The sequence below is a fragment of the Microcaecilia unicolor genome, chromosome 11 (genome assembly GCF_901765095.1).
Source record: "Microcaecilia unicolor chromosome 11, aMicUni1.1, whole genome shotgun sequence".
Classification (NCBI taxonomy): Eukaryota; Metazoa; Chordata; class Amphibia; order Gymnophiona; family Siphonopidae; genus Microcaecilia; species Microcaecilia unicolor.
The window spans coordinates 199897423-199908511 of NC_044041.1; the positions used below are offsets into that span (position 1 = coordinate 199897423).

Here is an 11089-nt window from a genome sequence, read left to right on the forward strand (position 1 = left end):
CAGCTTCATTTTGCTGTTCAAGGATAAGCCTTTTGTTTTCTCAGAACCATTCTCTCTGTGAAATGGCTTCTTGTATTGCAGCCATTGCTATTGGATCATGCTGAATGGTGGTGGTTTATGCTTTGGAGCTAAGTGAGTACTTGTACGTTCAACTGTCAGATGCTCCTTGTGCAGGGGGGCAGCCACTTGTCCCCAAAGTTAAAGATCATAAGCACTGCCAAGCTGGGAAAAGACCAAAGGTCCATCAAGCCCAGCACTCTGTCTCCGACAGAGTCTTGTATATCAAAGGTAACTGTTCTGCAGCACCCTAGATACCGACTGGAGGGAGGAGGAGCCGCTCTCGCTGGTATAGGAAGATCTATGCATACTCGGGCAACTGGAAGGAAAGGGTTTCATTGAGTTAGGGAAAATTGTTGGGTGCTGGTTTTGCTCAGAACGTCACCCAGCGAACCCCTGTTATAATTATTCATCTCTGTTAAAGGTGCAGGTTTAGGTAAAGCGGATGCCGATGTTCAGACTAGAATTGAGGGGTTTTTCAAGCCTAATATTAAGCTGGGTCTGGTTCTCAGACTATCCACAAGGTTAATGGCATCTATTGGTGTAAGTGTGGAGAATTGAGTTTGAGGATCGGATTTACCAGATGATCTTCTGAAATCCCTTTTCATTCTATCACACTGTATGCCGTTAGGCTTGTTTCCTTGATTGGATAATAAACTTCCTAATTCTATAAACTTGTGTGTACAATTTTACGCTTAATGCGCAAAGTCGCGTTCACAAGTGATAGAATAGTGTCATTTAATGTATGTATCTTAGTTACTAATTGGTGTTGACCAGTTGGTGCTAATTAGCAGTTACATACTTAAGGTAAAATTATGTATAATCATACCTGATAATTTTCTTTCCATTAATCATAGCTGATCAATCCATAGACTGGTGGGTTGTGTCCATCTACCAGCAGGTGGAGATAGAGAGCAATCCTTTTGCCTCCCTATATGTGGTCATGTGCTGCCGGAAACTCCTCAGTATGTCGATATCAAAGCTCCATCCGCAGGACTCAGCACTTAGAGAATTACACCCACAAAGGGACACTCTGCCCAGCTCACCACCGCCGAAACGGGGGAGGGGAATTAACCCAGCTCATCCCCACACAAGTGGGGGAGGGGAATCCGTCCAGCTCATCCCCGCGGAGCGGGGGAGGGACACCACACCCGCCGATGCGGGGGGATCTGGCTTATCCTGCAACCGCAACCGCGGGAGGAGCTGACTGACCCTAACACCGCCGAAGCGGGAGGGGTACAAAGCTGCCCTACAGCCGCACGAAGCGGGAGGGAGTGCCGGCAGAATTTATGTCTCAATCCAGCCCCGTAAAACGGAGGGGAGAGGAATGCAGCAGCTCACTGTAACACAAACTCGTCTCAACTCTTGAAGAATCCAAGTGAAAGAACTTGAACACGAAGTCTTTCTGAAATAACTGAAGACTAAACTTGAACCTGAAATGCAACCAGAATAAAAACAGAACAGATATCTGGGAGGGGCTATGGATTGATCAGCTATGATTAATGGAAAGAAAATTATCAGGTATGATTATACATAATTTTACCTTCCATATCATCAAGCTGATCAATCCATAGACTGGTGGGATGTACCGAAGCAGTACTCACCCAGGGCGGGACATTGAAATCCCTGACCTCAACACTGAAGCTCCAAACCGGGCCTCCGCCCGTGCAGCCACAGTCAAACGGTAATGCTTGGAGAATGTATGAGCCGAAGCCCAAGTTGCCGCCTTGCATATCTCTTCCAAGGAGACGGATCCGGCCTCTGCCATCGAGGCCGCCTGAGCTCTCGTGGAGTGAGCCTTCAGCTGGATAGGCGGCACCTTCCCCGCGGCCACATAAGCCGCTGCAATGGCTTCCTTGACCCATCTTGCCACTGTAGGCTTAGCAGCCTGCAGACCCTTACGAGGACCTGCAAACAGGACAAACAGATGATCCGATTTCCGGAAATCATTGGTCACTTCCAAGTATCTGAAGATGACTCGTCTCACATCCAGATATTTAAGAGCAGAGTACTCCTCTGGGTAGTCCTCCCTACGAAAGGAAGGGAGACAGAGCTGCTGATTCACATGGAAGCGAGAAACAATCTTGGGCAGGAAGGAAGGCACTGTGCGAATAGTCACTCCTGCCTCAGTGAACTGCAGAAAAGGCTCTCGACATGAGAGCGCCTGGAGCTCGGAAACTCTTCTGGCTGAAGTGATAGCCACCAAAAAGACTGCTTTCAACGTCAGGTCTTTCAGAGATGCCCTCGACAAGGGTTCAAAAGGCGGCTTCTGCAATGCTCTTAGCACCAGGTTGAGATTCCACGCAGGCACCACTGAGTGCAGAGGAGGGCGCAGGTGATTAACTCCCTTGAGAAAGCGCACCACATCTGGCTGCGAAGCCAGGGAAGCACCCTTCAGGCGGCCCCTGAAGCAAGCCAGAGCCGCTACCTGGACTTTAAGGGAACTGAGCGACAGGCCTTTCTCCAGACCTTCTTGCAGGAACGCCAACACTGAAGAAATTGGAGCAGTGAAGGGAGAAAGTGAGCCTGCTTCACACCATGCTGCAAAGATACGCCAAACCCTGGCGTAAGCAGTAGAAGTAGAGCGTTTCCTCGCTCTCAGCATAGTGGCGATGACCTTGTCTGAGAAGCCCTTCTTCCTCAGACGCTGCCGCTCAATAGCCAGGCCGTAAGACCAAAGGGAGAGGGATCCTCCATCACCACGGGACCCTGATGAAACCGGCCCTGCTCCACTGACAGCCGCAGAGGATCGTCGACTGAGAGCCTGATCAAGTCCGCATACCAGGGACGTCTGGGCCAATCCGGACCCACCAGGATTACCCTGCCGGGATGCTTTGCCACCCGGTCTAGCACCCTGCCCAACATGGGCCAGGGCGGGAACACATAGAGGAGCTCTTGTGTCGGCCACTGTTGGAGAAGAGCATCTACTCCCAGGGATCGAGGGTCCCGTCCTCTGCTGAAAAAGCGCGGCACTTGGCAATTGGCCGATGACGCCATCAGATCTAGGCTCGGCTGGCCCCAGCGCTTCGTGATGTCCAAGAACGCCTGAGCAGATAGTTGCCACTCTCCGGGCTCCAAGGTATGGCGACTGAGAAAGTCTGCCTTGACATTCATGACTCCGGCAATGTGGGCCGCTGAAAGCTGCTCCAGGTTCGCTTCCGCCCACTGGCAAAGACTCATAGCCTCCTTGGCTAGAGGGGCGCTCTTGGTACCTCCCTGGCGGTTGATATAGGCCACAGCCGTGGCATTGTCCGACAGGACCCGTACAGGCTACAACACCAGTACCGGGATGAACTCCAATAACACCAACCGAATGGCTCTGAGTTCCAGGAGGTTGATAGACCACTTGCCTCTGCAGGAGACTAGAGCCCCTGCGCTGTCCTTCCCAAGCAGTGGGCTCCCCAGCCCATCAAAGAGGCGTCTGTCGTGACGACAATCCACTCCGGGGTCACCAGAGGCAATCCTGCAGACAACTTGTCTGTCTGCGTCCACCAGCTCAGCGCCTTGCGCACTGCTGGGTCCATGGGAAGGCGCACAGCATAATCCTCCGACATCGGAGTCCAGCGCAGCAGCAGAGATAGCTGTAGTGGTCTCATATGAGCCCTGGCCCAGGGCACTACTTCCATCGTGGCCGTCATAGAGCCCAACAGCTGCACGTAGTCCCAAGCCCGAATAGGAGAGGCTACTAGGAACTAGTCCACCTGAGCCTGAAGCTTGACAATCCGATTGTCTGGCAGGAACACTCTGCCCACTTGGGTGTCGAATCGAACTCCCAGATACTCCAGGGACTGAGTCGGGCGCAGCTGGCTCTTCTTCCAGTTGATGATCCATCCCAGGGAGCTCACAAGAGCAACTACCCGGTCCATAGCTTTGCCGCACTCTGCATAAGAGGGGGCTCGGATCAACCAGTCGTCCAGATAAGGATGGACTTGTACTCCTTCCTTTAGCAGGAAGGCCGCTATGACCCCCATTACTTTGGAAAAGGTCCGCGGAGCAGTAGCCAACCCGAAAGGGAGGGCTCTGAACTGGAAGTGTCGTCTCAGGACTGTAAAACGCAGAAAGCGTTGGAGAGGAGGCCAGATGGGAATATGCAGGTACGCTTCCTTGATGTCCAAGGAAGCCAAGAACTCTCCTGCCTTCACTGCCGCTATAACAGAGCGGAGAGTCTCCATGCGAAAGTGCCTCACTTTCCAGGCCCGATTGACCCCTTTGAGGTCGAGGATAGGCCGGACAGAACCTCCTTTCTTTGGAACCACAAAGTAAATGGAGTAACGTCCCTTGCCAATCTGATTTTTTGGCACCGGAACGACCGCACCCAGGCGGATCAGGTTGTCCAAGGTCTGCTGCACTGCCACAGCTTGACCGGAGACTTGCAGGGAGAGAGTACAAACCCGTCTCTTAAGGGTTGGCAGAACTCTAGCTTGTAGCCGTCTCTGATGACTTCCAGCACCCACGCGTCTGAAGTTATAGTGGTCCACTCGCCCAGAAACGAGGACAGCCGTCCTCCAATCTGCACTGGGGCGTGGACCAAGGCCCCGTCATTGGGTACGAGACCCTGGGGGAGGACCGGAGGGAGCACCTCCGGGACGGCGGTCTCTGCGAAAGGAATGCTGCTTGGGGGAGAAATTCCTCTTGAAGGAAGAGGGGGCAGAGGAACCCGACTTGCCCGGGCGGTACCGACGGGCTTCCAGCAACCGTCCTCTGGAGGTACCGGGACGAGTACTAGCCCGAGCCCTGACCTCTGGTAATTTCTTGCCCTTAGACGTGCCAAGATCGGTCACGATTTTGTCCAGCTCGACCCCAAAGAGCAGCTTGCCTTTAAAAGGCAATCTAGCCAGGCGGGATTTAGAGGCGTGGTCAGCAGACCAATGTTTCAGCCAAAGCCACCGCCGCGCAGAGACTGTCTGAGCCATGCCTTTAGCTGAGGCTCTCAAGACATCATACAGCAAGTCTGCCAAATAGGCTAAGCCCGATTCCAGGGCCGGCCAATCAGCCCTCAAGGAAAGATCCGAGGGGGAAGCCCGCTGCACCATAGTCAGGCACGCCCTGGCCACATAGGAGCCGCAAACTGAGGCCTGCAAACTTAAAGCAGCTGCCTCAAAGGACGACCTTAAGGCCGCCTCCAATCTTCTGTCTTGGGCGTCCTTTAGGGCCATGCCACCTTCCACCGGCAACGCCGTTTTCTTAGTCACCGCAGTGATTAAAGAATCCACGGTAGGCCACAGATAGGCCTCACGTTCACTCACAGCCAAAGGATAGAGGCGGGACATAGCCCTAGCCACTTTAAGGCTCGTTTCCGGGACATCCCATTGAGCCGCAATTAAGGTGTGCATGACATCATGCACGTGGAAGGATCTAGGCGGGCGCTTCGTCCCCAGCATAATGGCAGAGCCAACAGGGGCTGAGGGAGAGACGTCCTCCGGAGAGGAAATCTTCAAAGTGTCCATGGCCTGTAAAAACAGGTTGGGCAAATCCTCTGGGCTAAAAAGCCGCGCTGCAGAGGGGTCATCCGCTCCATCCGAGCGGGGATCTATCTCCTCCAAGGAATCCGCAAAGGACCGTTGGGAGACCTCAGACACCCTGCCCTCATCTACATCGGAGGAGACAAAGTCCTCCAAGGCCTGGAAATCAACCCGAGGGCGTTTACCTCTGGGAACCTCAACCTCTTTATCAGAAGAGGGAGCAGGGGCAGCGTTTTGCATGAGGAAAGCCTGATGCAGCAGCAAAACAAACTCGGGGGAGAAACCCCCCAGACTGTGCACTTCCGCAGCCTGGGCAACAGCCCTAGACGCACTCTCAACCGGCGCTCGCAATAGCGGGGGAGAGACATGCTGCGCATCCAAAATGGCGTCCGGCGCAAAACTCCGCGAAGGAGCCGCGCGGGAAGAACGGCGCTTAACTTTAGCCGCTTGTGCCGTCGCCCAAATTAAGGGCGTTCATGGCATTAATGTCTCCAACCTCAAGGGCGGCCCACGAAGAAGCCGTCCGAGCCGCGTGGCCGGCCAAGATGGCGGAGGCGAGGAGCGGGGGATGGGCGTTTATGGCGGGAAAAAACCGCCACGCCGGAGGAACGACCGGGACATTCATCGGTCACTAAACTGTCACCCATCAAGGGCGAATCAGGTTGTAAAACCCCCGCATCCCCTCTAGAAGCGCTCCAGCGATCCGGGGAGCGACCCTTTGCGCCCTCGCCCTCCGACGCCATATGCCACGAGGAGAAGAATCGGGGAACCCCCTGCCCGCTATAAAAAGGTAAAATTACCTGCTTGCCGCTCCGAGCTGTAACGAACTGGTGTCCCAGTGAGTAGCTGCAATGAACGTTTAAAGAAACGTCGAATTAAACGCCTTTAAAGACGTTTAAAATTTTTTTTTTTTTTTTTTTTTAAACGGAGCCAGCGGGAGGGGGGAGAAAAGGAGGGACCTGGCACCACCAGGTTTGCACTTGCTCAAAAGAGCCCTCAACCCCAGGCCTCAACAAAACCTAAGGATTAGGCTTGGAGGCCTAGCCAGAGCTGCTGCTGTGTGTGACCACCACCTGCTGAGATAGAGAACATACCGAGGAGTTTCCGGCAGCACATGACCACATATAGGGAGGCAAAAGTTTGCTCTCTATCTCCACCTGCTGGTAGATGGACACAACCCACCAGTCTATGGATTGATCAGCTTGATGATATGGAACTACCCTTAGTCTGGATCCTACAAAGGGGACGTTGATTGGGGAGGGACGTGGGCAGGTCAGAGGCATGCCTGGCACTTATGTTCACAGGTGTTAGAATACTATCAGTTGCGAGCTTCACTTGCTGCAGTGAATTGCAAGTGTTTCATTAACCATTGAGCTAGCTTTAGGCACGTAACTTAGGATGTGTATTCTGTAATGGCAGTTACACGCGTAATTGCCAATATAGAATTCATACTTAGGTGCTGGGATGATGCGCACTAACTTTGGGTAATCTTTTGAGATTTACCCCATATTGGTTTGTAACCAGCCCTGTATGATGGACTTGAGCACAGTGAAGTGATAGGGAGACTGAAGTAACCACTTACAGTGTGACTCGCATAAAAATTATAACATTTTCCAAGAAAAAGTGACAAAACCAGTCAAAATGCATGGTGTAACTAGATAATGACATAATGTAGAAAGTATAAACTTCAGATTCTCATTTTGCAAACTGTGTTAATTATTATTTTTTTTTTTTCTTGAGCCTTGTTGAGTACAACCGTGCAGACGGCACCACCGGCCGGCGAGTGAAGCCGTATATCATTGACTTAGGGTCTGGTAATGGCACTTACCTGAATAACCAGCGGATTGAGCCCCAGCGCTACTATGAACTTAAAGAGAAAGATGTGCTGAAGTTTGGCTTTAGCAGCAGGGAGTATGTGGTTTTGCATGAGTCGTCGGACACTTCTGAAGTGGACAAAAAGCCTGGCGAGGAAGAGGATGATGAAGGCGTGGATGAAAGAACTAAAAGTTAATACCTTATTTGGGAAGGGGACTTTGAAACCTGTTGTATATGCTTTTCTTTTAAAGATTTTCAACTTCAATTCGGAAGCCAACAGTAGGAAGCTGCCTTGTATTGCCTTAAAAAAAAATTTTTGTTCCTCTGTTGCTGATCTTTACATAGTTTTAGTTTGTGAGGAGGTTAAATCTGTGGTTATGTCTTCTCTTTCAACAAGTTCTATTTAATCTTAGCGCTGAACATTGGTTATTAGATTAAAAAAATTAAAAGCAGAGCTGTAGTATAAAGAATCGGTTTTGTAACATAGGTCAGCTTGAGAAACTGAAGAATTAAAACTCTTCTCTTTAGCAAATGGAAATGACAGCTAAGAATTAAAAAAAGAAAGAAAGCTACCATCATATCAATTCTTGGACTTTATAAATGGCATGAAGGTAATCAAAAAACAATGATGGTGGACTAATTTAATACATTTTTTTATTCGGCTTCAAAGGCTTCATCTTTTGTTAATTTCTCACCTGAAGCAGGTATTGCCTTCCAAAGCTAATCAAAAGTGTATTAAGTTAGTCCAAGAACAAGGTATCATCATCTTTGTTTTGGTTTCTTTCTGTTTATTACCTTTAAACCTAACACGGTTACCACACCATTTTATCCATAATAACATGAAAAACTGGTGAATGTCGGTGTGTTTTAGCCTTCTGTTGCCTGTTTTATAGCTTAGCTGTCCCAGCACTGATGATCTTTGTGTTCAGCTCCCCTCATTGCTGTAACACAGCTCACCACGAGTTATTTTAGACTGTGACCTGGCTTTGTGAAAATGATAGTTCAGAATGACTGATGGGCATTTAGGAAGCTAGGATCCCACTGGATGGATGAGTCAAGGTACAAATACATTTTCCAAACATCTTTTAACTAAAGGTGGATAATGAAATATTGATTTAGATCAGAATTGCTTCCTTGTTCAACAAGAGAGAGCCTACACCCTCATTTGGTAAGTGTTCATGGAATTTGTTTCTGAGAGAAGGTAAAAGTCTGACTTATGCCATTAATCTCTACATCCAGATCGTAATTGACCTTCCACTCAACACTATTAAGGCAGCCCTGACCCGGGCACTGGTGAGTAAAATCCTTGTTTAGGGGAGGGGTTAAAACCCTGTAGATTCCGTTTCTTTGCGACTACAAATTTGCCTGCAAGTTGGGAGACATTTCTGCATTTTAATTTTTTTTTTTTTCCAATCATTATAGTACTCCCAGCCTTCATGTTTGAAATTTGTTCAGAGTCTGTACAAGTTGCATATAAACTGTTTTCAGACCAGAAGTGACTCTGCAGAAAGATGCGCTCCTGAAATACTGGTGGGAAATCAGCACTGTGTAATGGAGCCAGAAGCTTTTACCACATCCTTGTTTTGTGGACAAGATCAGACTTTTGCCTCTTTTATCAAGCCGCGCGGACAGTGTCAACGAAGGCCGTTGAGTGATTTTGTCGGTATTGCCACACCAGGGACCGCTAGCTCAGCTTGCTAAGAGGCCCTTAGTGAGCCAGGTGGCTATCTAGTATTTAAAGCAAAGGTAGAAATTGGGAAACCCAAGTAAATGTAGGAGCACCTCATTTGAATGTTGGTACCCAGATACTGCGAGGCTTTAGTGTAATAAAAAGGTAATATTGTGTCACAGGTTTACACGGCAATTAGTGACGCTGTGACCCTTTTGTGACGGTGTGTTTTTTGAATCTTTTCCCACTTATCAGATACCACAGCTATTTTGTGTCCTTAAATGGTTTTTTTAAAATTAGTTCTTATGTGATACTAGTAGTATTTGTTTTCTCATATTTAACTTTCCTTTTCTTTTGGCAGAACTGCACGATAACAGGTTAATTAATCAAATCTGTGCAAGATTTAAATTGTAAAGGTTCAATTTGTGTATATATGTTTTGCTTATATTCGAGCGGGAGAAATATATTGAGCTGTGCGCTGTTTTTTTTTTCTATACATTAAAAATGTTCAGACTTGTTTGCAATTAAACGTGTACATCTAAATGTTTTCTCTATCATGAATTTGAAAATGAATTAATTTTGGTCTTAAACATGTTTAGTTTTCTTTGCTTCAAACCTTAAGTAGAATATTCTGATATTTTTTTTTCTTTTTTGGTTGAACTTTATTATGAAACAGCCAGAACAAATAGTCTGCCTTAGTCTTGCAGTGACCTTTTACAGCCTGTTTACTTCTAGCTGTGTTAAGAGTTCTTTGGAGCAGGGGCTTGTGCAGCTGCTTAAATGAAATCTGAAATCACATGTACTAATATGCATCATTTTTATAGCTCTACTGTTACGGATTCAGATAAAATCCCTCAGATTCTGCAAGTTGCCACATAGTTCTAGCATAATACCACTTATGTGTGTAACTTATGACTGAACTGGTCATAAATATGAAAAATTGGCTTCAACAGGCACCAGCCATCACTGCGGAAACCCAGGCCAAAGTATCGGCCTGCTTATCCGACATTGCTGCCTAGATCAACCGCCACCTGAAACTGAACATGGCCAAGACAGAGCTTATTGTCTTTCCACCCAAACCCACTTCTCCTCTCCCTCCACTCTCTATCTCAGTCGATGGCACCCTCATCCTCCCCGTCTCATTTGCACGCAACCTCGGAGTCATCTTCGACTCCTCCCTCTCCTCTGCGCATATCCAGCAGATAGCCAAGACCTGTCGCTTCTTTCTCTATAACATCAGCAAAATTCGCCCTTTCCTCTCTGAGCACACCACCCGAACTCTCGTCCACGCTCTCATTACCTCTCGCCTTGACTACTGCAACCTACTCCTCGCTGGCCTCCCACTTAGACATCTATCCCCCCTTCAATCCGTTCAGAACTCTGCTGCACATCTTATTTTCCGCATGGACCGATATGCTGATATCACCCCTCTCCTCAAGTCACTTCACTGGCTTCTGATCAGGTACCGCATACAGTTCAAGCTTCTCCTACTAACCTACAAATGCACTCAATCTGCAGCCCCTCATTACCTCTCTACCCTTATCTCCCCTTACGCTCTTACCCGAAACCTCTGCTCACAGGACAAATCCCTCCTCTCAGTACCCTTCTCCACCACTGCCAATTCCAGGCTCCGCCCTTTCTGCCTCGCCTCTCCCTATGCTTGGAATAAACTTCCTCAGCCCACACGCCAAGCCCCCTCCCTGCCCATCTTCAAATCCTTGCTCAAAGCCCACCTCTTCAATGTCGCCTTCGGCACCTAACCATTATACCTCTATTCGGGAAATCTAGGCTGCCCCAATTTGATTGACTGCACATTTTGTCCATTAGATTGTAAGCTCCTTTGAGCAGGGACTGTCCTTTGTTAAACCATACAGCGCTGCGTAACCCTAGTAGCGCTTTAGAAGTGTTAAGTAGTAGTAGTAGTTTTAACCCTGTTCTAAAAAGTGGGCCTGTAAATTACCTCTGCTGCTATTTCTCATTTCTATACAGGGGTGGTCAGGGGTTTTCTGAGTATTCTAGCACACACTTCATAGCTGTACTATTAATTATGCATGCAAGATGCTGTTTAGGAATATGTCTAAATGGT

General features: G+C 48.7%; 1 protein-coding gene across 2 annotated transcripts in view; it reads left to right on the plus strand.

The window, feature by feature from the left end:
- SNIP1 (Smad nuclear interacting protein 1) overlaps positions 1-11089 on the plus strand; it is a 36598-nt gene that overhangs the window by 9701 nt on the left and 15808 nt on the right. The window contains exon 4 of one of the 2 annotated variants that reach the window (XR_003943810.1): positions 7260-7965. Coding sequence is in view for 1 of the 2 variants with exons in the window: in XM_030218998.1 (XP_030074858.1) it covers positions 7260-7530 (271 nt within the window). In the remaining variant the exon portion in view is untranslated. Of the gene's footprint in view, positions 1-7259; positions 8480-11089 lie in introns of those variants that run through there. The other variant, XM_030218998.1, reaches the window with a different exon arrangement.